This window comes from Ambystoma mexicanum, chromosome 4q, assembly GCF_040938575.1.
Source record: "Ambystoma mexicanum isolate Mex_15411 chromosome 4q, UKY_AmexF1_1, whole genome shotgun sequence".
Classification (NCBI taxonomy): domain Eukaryota; kingdom Metazoa; phylum Chordata; class Amphibia; order Caudata; family Ambystomatidae; genus Ambystoma; species Ambystoma mexicanum.
The window spans coordinates 1,226,733,714-1,226,749,339 of record NC_090928.1 but is presented as its reverse complement, the minus strand read 5'-3'; the positions used below and the strand labels follow the sequence as shown (position 1 = coordinate 1,226,749,339).

The window sequence follows — 15,626 nt, the reverse complement described above, 5'->3', positions numbered from 1 at the left end:
TTGTTCGGGAAAAAGGCGGATGACAGTTTAGAGAAACTTCAAAAGCAGCAGCAAAATCCCTAGGAGCTGTAATCCGTCACTCCTTTTCGGCCCACAGGAACCTCTGCGAGGGGCAAGTCCTTGCGCTTCGACTCCGCATTCGGAAGATGTAGAGGACGACCGGCTCAAAGGGGACAAAGAAGAACTACCCGAGGTGGACGGGGTAGATATTCAAAAGCCGCAGCAACAGCAGGTGCCTCTTTACCATCGGCATCTGCCGCCCCAAAACCACTCTGAGGACTTCCCTCACAGGACACCTGTAGGAGGCAGGTTGATTCAACATCTGGCGGTATGGCAGGCTATCACGTCAGATGCTTGGGCATTGGGAACCGATACCTGTAGCCGAGAGGAACAAGGGCTGGTACTCCCCTTACTTTCTAATTCCGAAGAAAGACGGAGGACTGAGACCCATCTTGGACTTGCGAGAATTGAACAAATTCCTCAGGAAAGACAAATTCAAGATGGTCACTTTCTCAGATCCTCCAGGCCCTTCAGTTCCAGGACTGGTTGGTATCTCTGGACCTTCAGGACGCTTATTTCCATGTGCCTATCCATCTCAAACACAGGAAATACCTGAGGTTCGCAATTGGCAACTCTCACTATCAATTTCGAGTGCTGCCATTTGGGCTGACCTCCGCCCCGAGGGTCTTCACCAAGTTAATGTCGGTAGTGGCGGCAAGTCTAAGGAGGGAAGGGATTCATGTCTACCCCTACCTGGACGATTGGTTGATCAGGGCTGTTTCTTCGGAACAAGCTCAGATCCAGCTAAATCACGTGTGCCACTCCCTTCACAGACTGGGCTTCTCCCTCAATTTAAAGAAGTCACAAATGATACCATCGCAGAGACTCCAGTTCATAGGAGCGATCCTGGACACTTCCCTGGGAAAAGCCTCGCCACCAGAGGTGAGGGCTCAAGATATTCTACAGATGGTTACCAAGTTCGAACATGCCCAACATATCCCAGCCTTCGACTTTTTGAGGTTGCTAGGCCTCATGGCATCCTGCATTTTCCTAGTGCCAGAGGCTCGCCTGAGAATGAGATCCCTCCAGTGGGCACTGAGAACTCAGTGGTCACAATTCTCAGGGAGAATGACAGATCTTCTTCAGGTTCCCGACAGAGTAGCTCGAGACTTTCAGTGGTGGGCCTGTCAGGAGAACATTCTGAAAGGAGAACAGTTTTGGCAACCCTGGCCGGAGATAACAGTAGTCACGGATGCCTCACTCACGGGGTGGGGAGCCCACGCCAACGACTTGACCATCAGTGGTCGTTGGTCTCCATCGGAGTCCAGACTACATATCAACCTGTTAGAGCTGAGAGCCATCAGACTTGCGCTGAAGGCGTTCCTGCGAGCTGTACAAGGGAAGAACGTCCTGATAATGATGGACAACACGGTGGCCATGCATTACCTCAGCAAAAAAGGAGGCGTAGGATCACTACCCCTATGCAGAGAGGCGATGCTGCTCTGGTTTTGGGCAATCCAAGAAGGAATCTCTCTATCGGCAGTTCACCTAGCCGGAGAGAAGAACTTGACAGCGGACGCTCTGAGCAGGCAGAGCAGTCTCCCACGAGTGGGAGCTAGCTCAGGAAGTCCTTCAAGAAATCTTCGCCCTTTGGGCAACCCCTCAGGTAGATCTGTTCTCCACCAGCCTCAACAGGAAATGCAACCTGTTCTGCTCAAGGGTATTTCCCCCGAGAAGAGCTCTGGGAGACGCGTTCATAGTGGACTGGGAGTTTCCGCTTCTGTACGCGTTCCCACCGGTCCCTGTCATTCCTCAAATGATCAGGAGGTTGAGAAGATTCCGGAGAACCATGATCCTAATTGCCCCGGATTGGGCAAGGAGAACCTGGTACCCGGACCTTCTAGACTTGTCCATCTGCCCTCCAATTCGACTTCCACTCAGAGAGAACCTACTCTCACAGAAGGGAGGTCAGGTTCTCCATCCAGACATCAAAACCCTCAACCTTCACGCTTGGCTTCTGAAAGGCTGAGGTACAAGGATTGGGACCTCCCTGATGTTATGGAGGTGTTGCTTTCGGCAAGGAGGCCAGCAACAAAGTCTTTATACCGCTGCCGTTGGAACAGATTTTGCAGCTGGTGTAGAGAACAGAATATCAACCCTTTTTCATGTGGTACACATGGTTTTGTCCTTCCTACTATATTTGGCAAATTCAGGCCTTCAAGTTGGCACCATTAAGGGCTATCTCGCAGCGCTATCCATCTTTAAGCGCACTGCGGAAGAACCATCCTATTTCAAGTTACCCTTGGTAATACAATTTTTTAAGGGGTTAACCAATGTTTATCCCCCAAGACCATAACAAGTTCCCCTATGGGATTTAAACTTAGTCCTAACTTTCCTGATGGGCACACCTTTCGAACCACTCCATTCTTGTTCGTTAAGATTCCTTACCCTTAAAACTGTTTTATTAATAGCACTTACATCTGCTAGAAGGGTGAGCGAATTACAAGCTCTTTCTTGTAAACCCCTCACACTATCTTTCACAAAGACAAAGTTGTCCTGCAAGTGAAGCCGAATTTCCTCCCAAAGGTGGTTTCTGAATTCCATATCACTCAGAAGATTACCCTACCATCTTTCTATCCTCCTCCTCCTCACCCGGGGAAAGAGGAAGAGAGGTTACACAGGCTAGACCCTAGAAGGGCTTTAAGTTTTTACATTAGTAGACTATCCAGGATACGACAGGCAGACCAGCTGTTTGTAGGTTACACAGGTCACAAGCTGGGGTTACCAATAACTAAGCAGACCATTTCCAGATGGATCATCCTAGCCATTCTGGAATGTTATAAATTGGCAGGAAAAGAGCCCCCTCAAAACCTTAGGGCTCATTCGACCAGAGGTATTGCAGCTTCATCGGCCCTCAAAAGAGGTGTGCCGATTAAAGACATCTGTGCGGCCGCTACATGGTCGTCTGTCCATACCTTTACACGATTTTACAATTTGGATTCCTCCTCCAGTCAAGAGACTAGGTTTGGAAGGGCTGTACTGCATTCTATTCATCAATAGAAGACAGCATGAAGTCAGTACTTCCTCCTCCAATAATAGAATACTGCTATGGGAGCACATCTAAGATGAGGAATACGTCGGAGGACACAATCCCTTCGAAGAACAAGTTACTTCTTACCTTGTAACGTTCTTTCGACGGGATGTTCCTCCGATGTATTCCTCATCGACCCTCCCATCCATCCCCGCAGTTCTACTTCCCTTGTTGCAGCTTACGCTCCTTCAGGGTGATTAGTTTAGTCCAGAAAGCATATTTGTGGGCTACAAAACGGAACTGAGCAACGGGCGCTGCGCGCGGCCTTTATAGCCAGGATGACGTCGGCGTCGATACGGCGGCTGTCGAGGGACATCGACTCGAAGGACGTCGACGCGCAGTGCCCTCTAGAGAAAAATGTTCCGAGGCCAGCAAAGCTGGAAGGATATATCTAAGATGAGGAATACGTCGGAGGAACATCCCGTCGAAAGAACGTTACAAGGTAAGTAACTTGTTCTTCTGAAGTACTGTCTGAACTAGATTTTCACACATTGTTTTTCTTGTTTTAGATGTCTGTGATTTTGGCCCCAGATTTTGTTGGAGGGATCTTTTAGGTTTTAGGATTGACGCTTTGCCTGAGGCAAGGCTGACTTGCTTTTACTTTTTAGTTTGTACATATTAAACAGGCAGTCGGCAGAGCTCAAAGTTGGCGATGGCGGCTGTTATCGATATTAACAAGGGAATGAAACCAACTTTTCTAGAATCGCCAATTGAAGCTCATTGGCTATTGACTGTTAACCTTTCTCAAACTCCTACAAATGCACTTTTCTGTGCCGGTCCGATTTTTTTTTTTTTTAAATCCTCCTCCCCATCTGCTGGTTACACTGTATACCAAAGAACAATTCAGCAAGCTAATGCCAAACCAAGCGCCTAGGTGCCAGCTCCTGCTACAACTGCATGTTCACTTGCCTAAATTCTAATAAAGGGTTGGTGCACCTTCTACAGTATTGTCCTATGGGTAGATAAAACGGTCCTAGCTGTGCTAATACCAAGGTGAGTAAGTCCTTTCAGCTATTCATGTAATTCGACCGCACATCCAAGGCACTCGTAGCCGTCCAGGAGCAGCAGCAGGAGCTGCGCTTCACATCAGGATCAGCTGCCACGAAATCCACCGGCCGTCCCATTCCGCACGTTAAGGTATGACTGCAGCTGGCTGCATCTGATCACAGCATTCTTTCATTCATACGGCTATTCTTAGCACAGCAAGCGCGGTAGCCTTGAAAATATACTACGAATGAAAAGCATCTAATTTAAGATGCACACGAGTTGTGCTGCCTAAAGCAATTTGTATCGGCACCCTGTGCCACCATTGAGACATGAGGTGTCTACATTTTCAAAGATGGCGGCCGGATCCCCATCATTGTTTACCATCTCCAGCCCTCCCTCCACAGGGATGCCTGATAGTGGTTGGGCATTGCAGCTACATCAGGAGCCCATCAGAAGCCGGCAGGCGTGAGCCGGCCCTTCCTGGAAAGGCCAGCAACTGTCCTGAGACTGTCCAGTGCTGACAGTGCTAGGGCTAGAACCCCTGCTCGTTTGCCTACAACTACTCTGATCTCTCCTGCTACCTACCAGACAAGCGGTAAGAAGTTCAGGCCTACTCCATTCCACTGGGAATTACCCTACACCCTAACGCACTCTGACTGTACTCGGTGCTTATCCTGTCTCGCCCGGCATTCCTGCCCCATTCCCGACCCCCATCATTACCTTACTTGTATTCCCGCCACCCGCTGGGGCTGCCCTCCATCACCTTTGGGAGTCACTATGCATATTCACCTATTATGTACTCGCTGCCACAGTGACTTGCGCTGCCACCGAACTGCTAAACTGCGTTGTTCACCTACTAAGAATCAGCTCTAAACTAACTTACCTGCTAAGTATACCCTCATGCTGCATGCTGCATCCAATCTCGTTGCGACGCACGTATCTAGACGAACAATGGCATCTGTTTGAAAAATGCCAATTAAGCCCTCGTTGTGAATATTTGAATTTAGGTGGCCTAGTGCTTTCATGCATCTGTTTGAAAAATGCCAATTAAGCCCTCATTATGAATAATCGAATTTAGGTGACCCCCCCTCCCCCTACTGCAATTGCACCGGCCAGTGCCTCATGCTCACTCATTGAACATTGTGCAAACTAGTTGTGCCTTATGGTTGCCTATTGACCACTCTGCATTTTTTGTTGTGCATTATGGTTGCTTATTGACCACCTGCTATCTTCCTGTGCCCCACCTAGCACACCATCATGCCCATAACCATCGGCAAGCTCGCCACCACCACACTGCTCACTCTCCTTGCTACACTCACTGGTCACCAACCCTACACATCAATCCGCCCCCAATTTGCACTCATGCCACACAGCCCACCCCCCAATCCAACACAACCCGCTGCCCCGGATACCTCACAAACTCATTCACATCGCACTAACACACCCCCTGCACCGCTAGAATGTATAGACTGGATAGACTCGGAGCTCGCACATAGACCACAGTGTTCAGCATACAACCCCCACCCATTGAACTCAAACTACAGATTGAGCTCCTGCATCCTCTCCAAACACATCCCTCACATTGAACACCCTCTCACCCACAAACAACCTCACACTAACCAAACCACACCACAATATAACCACACACAACACATCAGTCATGTCTACCACCCTCACCTCCACAATCATATCTCACATCAAATGTGCCCTCCTCAATTTACGATCCCTCCCAGCTCACGCATCTGATATTCATGACCTCATAACAACATTGACCTACTAGCCATCACAGAAACATGGTTACATGAAGCATCAGGCCCAGCCGTCACTCTTGCACTACCACCTGGCTTCACCATACTCGGACAAGACCGACCTGAACGAAAAGGAGGCGGGGTAGCCTTCATCTACAAGGAGAATCTTCAGCTCCGACTTGTTAGCCACTCCTCGACCAACAACTCTGACCTCTTATCGACCAAACTCACACTGTCGCCCAACAGCACCATCAACATTCACCTACTATATCACCCCCCCCCACCCCTGACTCTCAGGAAAGCATCATCCACATCCTCAGTAATAATATCGAAAGCTCCACCAAAACCCTTCTCCTAGGAGACCTCAACCTGGGATTTAATGATGCTAAAGACAAATCTGCAGTCGCCCTCTCCAAAGAACTTAGTGACCTAGGCTTCACCCAAAAAGTAAAGTCCCACTCCCGCCAAAGGCCGTATTCTAGACTGGGTCGCAGACCATAATTGTCTCTCCACTATCCCCTCGATCTCTCATTGCCATGGACCGACCACAACTGCATCGAATTCTCAATTCCTAGCACCAAAAATCACAAAACTCTGACCCCTGCTATAGCTGCACAAGTCAGAAGCTCAAAAAAACTCAGAGGACAACCTGCGCCCATACGTCAACACCCCCAAACTAGCACCCCCCTTTCGCTAATGACGCCAATATTCTGGCAGACACCTACAAAGATGTTGTCACCAAAGCTATCAATGAAATAGCACCACTCGAATGGAAAAAAGAAAAGAAATCACTACACACCAACTCCTGGTTCACTGAAGAACTGCACTCCATGCGATCCCACAAAAGAGCAGCACTAAATAACTGGCAATCCAACCCATGCAACAGCACCAAAAATGAGTTCAACTTAATCTCCAAGCAATAGAAAACAGCTATCACTGCTGCTAAAGCCAATGCACGAATCTCTAATGCCAAATCGCACACTAAAGAGATCTTCGCCATCTTCAACAAGCTCATGTCCCCCCTCCCACATGTGGTGTGCCAGCATTCAAACGGCCATGCTACACAAAATTGACCTTCTCCAAAAGAAAATCTAAGACCATTGCAAAGCACTACCTAAACAGACGGGTACCAAGCCTTCTAACGCCTCACCTTCCTCGTCCAAGCCCACCATACCTGACTTCTCCTTCAGGGACGTCACTGAAACAGAAGTTATCAACCTACTAAAACAATCTCAAACCCTCCCCCTGCAAAGGCGATATCTGCCCACCAAAACTTGTCAAAGACTGCGCAGATTGCTTTGCGCCGCTATTTACGGCTTTCATCAATGCGTCTTGCGTCTTTTAAAACAGGCATTATCCCTGCTAGCCTCAAAAAGGAATGGGTCCGGCCCCTCCAAAAAAAAAAAACCTACTCTCGACCCCCTACAACCCAACAACTACAGACCAATAACCACAGTGCCATTCCTTCTGAAATTACTGGGCAAAGCTGCACATTGCCAAATCCAGCACTTTCCGGAAACCCACTCCATCCTTGGAACAAGGCATTCGGGCTTCCGGAAAGGACACGGCACAAACAGCCCTGGTGGACCTAAAAAAAATCAGATCACCCAAATCATGGACAAGGGCAAGCCAGCTCTCTTGCTCCTTCTAGATCTCTTGGCCAATTTTGATCTAGTTGATCACAAGACCCTCACCTCACACACACTCTGCCAACTTTTATAAAGAATTGGCTCTATGGGTCACCTCCTTCCTAGAGGGGAAGAGCCATGAAAGTCTTCTCGTACATCGCCAATGCAACGACAATCCACTGCGGAGTCCCTCAAGGTTCTTGCACTGCTCCCACACTCTACAACCTGTTCACTAAACCTCTTTTTGACAAACTCGACTCGTACGGCATCACAAACATGGACGACACACAAGTACTTCTACCCTTCTCAGGTTCAATCAACAACGCAAAGGCACCCCACTCGATCTACGCCATCATCCAGGCCAGGATGGCAGTAAACGGCCTCTGCCTAAATGGAGACAAGACGGAAATAATGATATTGGGTCAACGGAGCACCCTAGACAAACTGGACTTACTGTACGCTAACCTCTCCATTGACAACTCCATCATCCCCGTCTCCACAGCAGTAAAGACTCTGGGAGTAAACATAGACTCCTCTATCTATGAACAGACAAGTCAGCGCTATCACCTCCTCATCTGCCCATACCACTAAACTCATAAAAACCATCAAGCCTTACCTCTCCAAACCCAACTGCCTCTCCATAGCCAGAGCAACCATTGGAGCCAAACTGGACTATTGCAATGCCCTCCTAGCAGGCACATCAGCAAAAAACCTAAATAGACTCCAAGTCACACAGAACAATACGCTCCGGCCGCTCTCAGCATCCCAAGAAGAGAGCATATCTCCCATGCCAGACTTTCAGCCCAATGGCTCCCGGTTAAAGAACGGATCACACTCAAAATCCTCACCCTCACCCACAAATGCCTCTCTCCGCCCCGTCCTATCTATCAGAGACCATCTCCAAACCCTCCTCCGCCCATCCCACCAGGACGCAATACAACAACCTACTCTACATCCCACACATCAAAAAAGCCAAAGCCGGTGGCCTAAGCTTGCCCTACATTGCTGCCAAGACCTGGAACGCTCTCCCTGCAGACATTAGAACGGAAAACTCGCTCCCGATTTTTCGTAGGAAACTGAAGACCTTTCCTTGCACAATAATGTGACCCCTGCGAATCCATGTAATATACTGCATTGCTATTGTACAAATACCATATTTCCCACTGTAAATGTATTCCTTGTTAATATTGCTTTATTTGTATTGTATTAATTGTTACCAAGATATGTCTGTAACAAGCGCCACGATGCCCCCGGGCTGACTGTTAGGGAGGATTCTCTCTTTAGGCTGAATTTCCTAACCTAGTGAGTCCCCCAGCAGCTTTGCTGGATTTCTGGAGTTTGTTTCTTTCTCCTGCCAAGAGTGAGACTCTTTTTCTTCCACTCTTGGACATGATTAATGGTATTCCTTTGACTGGTAATGTGTTTTATGGGCTATGGGGTCCTTTACTCCATAGGGTCTCATGTGGCAAGTGTTACACAGCACCCTCCGTGCAGTAACACAGGGGTGTCATAGTGACACCCCACCCTAGACTCCATACCCTGGGACTGACTACTGTCTCCCAGGGCATGTAAAGTCACCATTGGCTTTGCTAGTCCCAAATTATTAACTGAAACCAGTACAAACCATCATATTGTCGACGCACTGGTTGGGGCAATTCGATTGCCCCAGGGCCTGTTAGTCGAGGGGGCAAATCTCCGTCCCCCCTGATCGAGTTTTGGCTGGTGGCAGTGGAAACTACTTTTTATATTCGACCGCAAATATTTTCCTATGGGATTTTCCCATTGTTCGAGGCTACCAACTTTAATTATTTAATTCTCATAGCCTCGAACATACCGCCGGTTTATTTAATTAATATTAATTCACCGGTTGGTATTTTTTGCCAAGACTCTATTCTAAAATGGCGTTTGTGTTCTCTTCTGCAGACTTCTTGGGTGACTCCAACCCAAGTCGAGCCCTTTGTTCCACTTTTATGGTGGGCTTCTCCACAGAAGCCTCCAAAAGTGGTGCCACTCTGTCTGGGTACCACAGGGGGTGTGGGAGGGGGTTTAGACACCCTGGACCGAGTTACCTTGGTAACTCAGGCCGCACACTTGTGTGATTGGCCCAAGTGGTGAGCCGGCCGGCTCACCACTTAGCATGTTTGAGTGACAGCTAGGCTGAGTGAATGGGGGTTTTCTGCATAAAAGCAGGGCTTTGGGGACTGGAACTTCAGAAGTCGCCACAGGACCTGAGAATCCGACTAGGGAGAAGCTGAGCCGACCTACCATGACGACACCCACCAGTGGAGCCCTGCAGAACCGACTCACCACTTCCCGACGACGGAGGATCTCCCGGCTGGAGAGGCTTCTTCCCTTGACTGGTGGGCACAACCAGTTTACCTTCGTTTCTTCACACCCCAGCCCGGTTTGTGGTCGAACTACCCGTGCCAAGCACCCCGGCGGCCGGATAGCCACTCACCACTGAACCGCTAATCACCGGACCGCTCCTTGTACCTGAGAAACTCTGCGGTTGGTTTCTTCCCTGGCAGTGCAACAGACTCCTGTCTTCCTCCACGACGAGATCCTCTCTTCCCCCGGACGAAGCACCGACTTGCACCCGCTGCCAGGAACAACTGCCCCCGCTGGAGCGTTCTCACCACTTTAAGGTACTGTGTCCGCCAGGCCTCCGTTTCTAAAGATTGCTACAAGGTATTAATATCTCCTTAACCTTCTGGACTGGGCTGGCCGCCTTGACCCTCTAACTGGTCCCTTTCTGTGGTCCAACTCCTTTTTGAACCTTTACACGACTTTTGTGCACTGCAACCGTGTGACCTTGGACACATTTCGTTTGGATCCTCAAAGTGGATCCGGCCTCTTGAACTCTAACTTCACGGTTTTACCTTGCCCTCCTCCATTGTTGTGATCTTGAAAAAGTGTTGGGATCTGTTTCAATTTGTTCTCTGCTTTTCTCTCCTTTTAAAATCAAACTGAGTACCATCTACGTTAAGCGCTCACCGCTGTCTGAAAATAAGTGGGGCTTTACTTAAAACTTGTCTAATTCTTTTAAGGGAGTGTATATCTTTTGGTGACCGTGTTTTTGAATTGCTTATTTCTAGATATGGTTTTAAATAAATAATTATCTCTTTTACACCAAGCCCTGGTCAGTGTTTACTTGTTCTATTGTGTTCTTTTGACCTATTGTGAATACTCTGTATACTGCCTAACTCTTCTTGACGGAAGTCTGACTGCTCAGCCACAGCTACCAAGTGAATCTGTGTGGTACAGACTGCTACCAAGTGGGTTTACTCCCAAACACCTGTAGTCCTAAATCTTTTGCAGTGGTCCCAGAGGGAACTGCACAGGTTTCTGCCTAACACTGACGTGCGCTCTACCAATCTGAATAAATAATAATGGCAATGGCAACTGTTTAAAGGACAGCACGAATTCCCAACATTTGTCAAATGTGTATTTTTTAAAGCTGTGATGAAATTGAACTGCACTGTTATAAAAAGAAAACCTTACAATTTGAGTATTTTCTCATTAGAAATTGTGCTGTAAATGTATGTTAAGACTTCCTTTGTTAAAAACTATAAACATTCTGCTTCCAGGGCGCAGATGATGATGTAGAGATACCTGGCAACTTTCAGAAGTATCTTGATTCCTTACTTAAGTTTACAACACATTACAGTCTGGTAAGTACAGCAGTATCTACTTTGATGAATCACTACTTCATTATTCACCAGATGCTGCCATTGAAAGTCTCTTTAATTACATGTAAGGGATGACAAAGGGTCATGACATTCATCATCCAGCACTAACTCATCAACCATAAAACTGGAACACTCCTCAAACTTTGCGACTCCCTGACTATATTTGCTAAACTAAGGATTTCAGACATTTTTGTGCTGAGGAGCCTCTACTGAAGACCCACACTCTTCACTGCAGCTCATATTGGCGTGCTGCCCTGTAGTAGCTAATATGTCAATTGGGCCTTTTTGGTCCCAGTTCGATTCTGACCTCAAATGTTGGGTAATTGGATGCTGGCAACTGTACTTTTATTTCATGTTTGTAGTTATTACCCCTTTAGTAGCCCAATGCATCCATATGGTAGCCTTTAGGGTAACTAATGTATTTTCCCTAAGTCCTACGACAGGCAGTCTTGCTTTGTGTCCTTTATTGGTTTTAGTGACCATGCAGCATGGCCAGAATTACTGTTTCGAATAGATTGGGTCCCCCAAAATATTCCACATCTTTGACATTCAAAGTCCACAGTTCTGCTACTTCGGAAATGTTTTGGAAGAGGGCGGCCTGCGTCGATGGCGTTGTGTGGATGTCTCTCAAAGGCCCCCGCTGAGGGCGACGTCACCGGATGTTATAAATAGGGTGCACGGCACCCGTAGCCTCAGTTCCGTTTTTTCCGCAAACGTGTTTGCTTCGAGAACTCGGCACGCCTCGTGTATTCTGTATTCTGCGTGAATGTCTTCATCTACCCCTCCGACTGCGGTCTGGCTTTAAGGCATGCTGAGACTGTAAGTCGAAGATGTCGATTACGGACCTGCACCGCATTGGTTTGTGGAGTCATGACACGACGACTGTTCGAAATGCCAGTCGCTAACTAAGGCTTTGCAGGAGTGTAAGGGGAAGTTACAGGTAGGTTGGGGTACTAAACCCAGTATGTCCTGAAAAGCTTGGAAAGGGATGTCCACTAACTATTCAAGGGGTGACTCTCCTCGTCGACAGGAGTCCTGGGATCTCGATCCCGGATTGGGTCCCACCACTAGTCCTCATCTCGGCACTCCCGGAAGCGGCGTCATGGGTCGCCTTCCCCATCGGAAGATGGCACCGTGAGGAAAGTGGCTTGTCCCACTAAATCCTCGACACCTAAGGAATGGGATGTCTTCCGGGAGCAAATGCTGGTGATTCTTTTCAATCCCAGGGCACAGTCCCGTCCGTTCTTTCATTAGAAGCTAGCAGGGAATGGTCTCGGCCCGATGCTCGTGCGCCTTTGTGCCCAGGTCCTCGGCGCGCTAAACATTGGGAACTGTCGAGGTTCCGTTCAGACAAGGTTCAGGTTGATCGCCAGAGACAAGCTAGGTCCAGGTCTCGGTCTTCGTCTCCGGTGAAACCGCAGAAGTCTGCTAAGGGGTTGATGTCGGCGCAGTCAGTCGGATACGGAGGCCGGTGCTTTGCTTTCACTCCAGACAATGGCACCGATGGCGACGTAGACGCCGTTGGCGCCTTCGAGGCCATTTGGCTGGAATTTGCTAATGGAGGTCCCTGGTACTGGGCATTCTCAAAGGAAGGCTACATCCAAGTCGGTGAGGCCTGTTGAGGACTCCAGACCCACTTCCGTTCCTAGGCAGGAGTTGTTTTTTCCTCTGGATGATATCTGAGGATGAGGCGAGGTCCAATTTGGAATTTGATCCTGTGTAGCCACAGCCTGTCTTTTCTGGGGACAGTCAGTTCGATGAGTTACGTCAATCATTACATGATGCCAGTGGCCTAGACACATCTCCGGAGGTGGAGTTTGGCAGGCCTGAGCCTCATGCGGAATCCTCTTATAGGAGACTGATGACTAGGGTTACTGAGTATCTTGGTTGGTTTAGTCCTCCAGAGGCATTTGTTCAGGATGACTTGACGGATATTTTTTTTAATCAAGCTCTGCCCTCTGACCCAGGGTTGCCTTTTCATTTAACAAGTCGTTCAAAAAATACTGCACTTCCAGTATCGACCCAGCTACCTTTCCACTCGCCCCACTCCCGAGAGTTGGTGGTCCAGGCGGCCACGGCCACGACAAGGCAGGTGGCATACCCTATCATCCCTCCTGATAGGGACGGCAAGTGCTTCGATGGTTGGGCACGCAAGGTGTTTTCTGCGGGGAGTATGCGCTGAAGTCGGCCAACTCCACTTGTGCCGTGGCAAGATTTTCACACTCTGTGCTCGGCTCTCTAGCGGCTGAGCATATTCCCAAGTGGGGAAGAAAAGGATGGGTCCCTTGCTCTCGTGCAGGATGGCAAGGATGCCATGTGTCAGTCTGGGTTGGACACGGCCAACAGTGTTAGCTGGTCCATGGCTGCGAGCACCATTATACAGAGGTTTGCATGGTTGCTGAAGTCTGGATTTGCTCCGGATGCACAGGCCCGTCTTCTGAACATGCCCTTTGATGGCTCTCATTTGTTTGGGTGCAAGGCTGACGAGAGCCTTGAGGATGCAGACCTCAAAAGCTGCTGTTAAATCTTTGAGCGCAGCAGTGCGTCAGCCTCCGCCTTTTCGTTGTAGGGGAGAACAGTGGAGGGGGGGTTCCTTTTGTTACTAGTCCTCTTTTGGTAGGACAAGAGGAGCCGCCAATCCAAAGGGGTCAACGAAAAAGTACTTGTGGTGGTTGGGGAAATGGAGGGGCCAAAGCCACTCAAGCAGCTGCCTCTTTGCCTTCAGGCGCTGCAACAGTTGCTCCAAAACAGCTATGAGGCCATGTTCCATTGCTTGCCGGTTGGGGGCAGACTGTCTCAGCATCTCAAAGAATGGTGAGCTATTACTTCGGATGCGTGGTTCCTGGATACAATAGCCCACGACTACTGCCTTCCCTTCCTAAAGCGGCCTCACAACAATCCACTGTGGAGTCTCTTTGAAGCTTCCGGATCCGCTCCTTGAGCAGGAAATCTTGACCCTGCTGAAGAAAGGCGCTATTAAACTAGTGCCAGTAGCCGAGAGGAACAAGGGATGGTATTCCCCCATATTTTTTGATTCCAAAGAAAGACTGGGGACGTAGACCCATCTTGGACTTGCGTTGGTTGAACAGTGCGTAGTGTGCGTAGTGTGTCCTGATCATGGCGGACAACACAATGGCCATGCATTACCTCAACATAAAGGGGGGGGTGGTAGGTAGGGTTACTCCCATTGTGCAGAGAGGCGGAATGCAGCTCTGGTTCTGGGCAATCCAGCAAAGAATTTCACTCGAACAGTTCATCTGGCCGGAGAGGAGAATGCAGATGCAGACTCTGAGCAGGCAGAGCACGATCTCACACGAGTGGGAGTTGGCTCAGGAAGTCCTTCTGGAGATCTTTGCCCTTTGGGGAACCCCACAAGTGGATCTGTTCGCGACCAGTGCCAACCAGAAGTGCGATAGCTTCTGCTCAAGGGAATTTCCTCCGAGAGGAGCCTTAGGGGACGCGTTTTGTCGTGGATTGGTCATTCCCACTTCTGTGCGCGTTTCTTCCGGTCCCCTCAGGTGCTAAGGAGGTTGCAGAGGTACAGATCCCACATGATCCTCATTGCTCTGGATTGGGCCAGGAGAGCGTGGTACCCGGACCTTCTAGAAATGTTCATCTGCCCTCCTCGACGTCTTCCCTACCAAGAGGGGGGACGGGTTCTCCATCCAGAGGTCAAGACTCTCAACCTTCACGCTTGGTTTCTGAAAGGTTGAGATATAATAGGATTGGGACCTCCCGGATGACGTGATGGAGGTGTTGCTTTCATCCAGGCGGCCAGCAACCAAATCCCTGTACCGTTGGCATACGTTTTGCAACTGGTGCAGAGGACACAATGTCTATCCTTTTCAGTGTTCCATTCCCATGGTTCTGTCTTTCTTGGTTTCTTTGGCCCACAGGGGTCTTGAAGTAGGTACCGTTAAAGGTTACCTGGCGGTGCTGTCTATCTTCAAGCGCTTGTCTGAAGAATGTTCTTATTTTAAGATTCCTTTGATTTCCCAATTTCTAAAAGGACTGTGTTCCCGCCGTCCCCGTTTCAGGTGCTGGTCTGGGATCTGAATTTGGACTTGAAATTCCTGATGGGTGCTCCGTTTGAAACTTTGCACTCTTGTCCTTTGAGACTGTTGGCTTTCAAGACTGTTTTCTTGGTTGCGGTTACATCCGCTCGCAGAGCGAATTGCAGGCACTTCCCTCTAAGCCACCCCTTACTGAGTTGCACAAGGACAGGGTTGTACTGAGTGTAAGTCCATCCTTTTTACCTAAGGTAGTGTCAGATTTTCATTTAAGCCAGAAAGTGGTACCTTCTGCTTTCTATCCTCATCCTGGTAAGGAAGAGGAGCGACATCATAGGTTGGACCCTAATGAGAGCTCTGAGCTTTTATATTTCTAGGATGTCCAGAGTCAGAGTGGACAATCCGCTTTGTGGGGTACGCTGGACACTGATTGGGCCAGGCTGTCACCAGACCTTGTCCAGGTGGATTATCCT

General features: G+C 48.9%; 1 protein-coding gene across 1 annotated transcript in view; it reads left to right on the top strand.

The window, feature by feature from the left end:
* The window catches only part of LOC138468291 (exportin-5-like), a 1,210,104-nt gene that overhangs the window by 354,436 nt on the left and 840,042 nt on the right, over nt 1-15,626 (top strand). Inside the window, exon 9 of the mRNA XM_069608777.1 lies at nt 11,042-11,125. Coding sequence (XP_069464878.1) covers nt 11,042-11,125 — 84 coding nt within the window. The remainder of the gene's footprint in view (nt 1-11,041; nt 11,126-15,626) is intronic.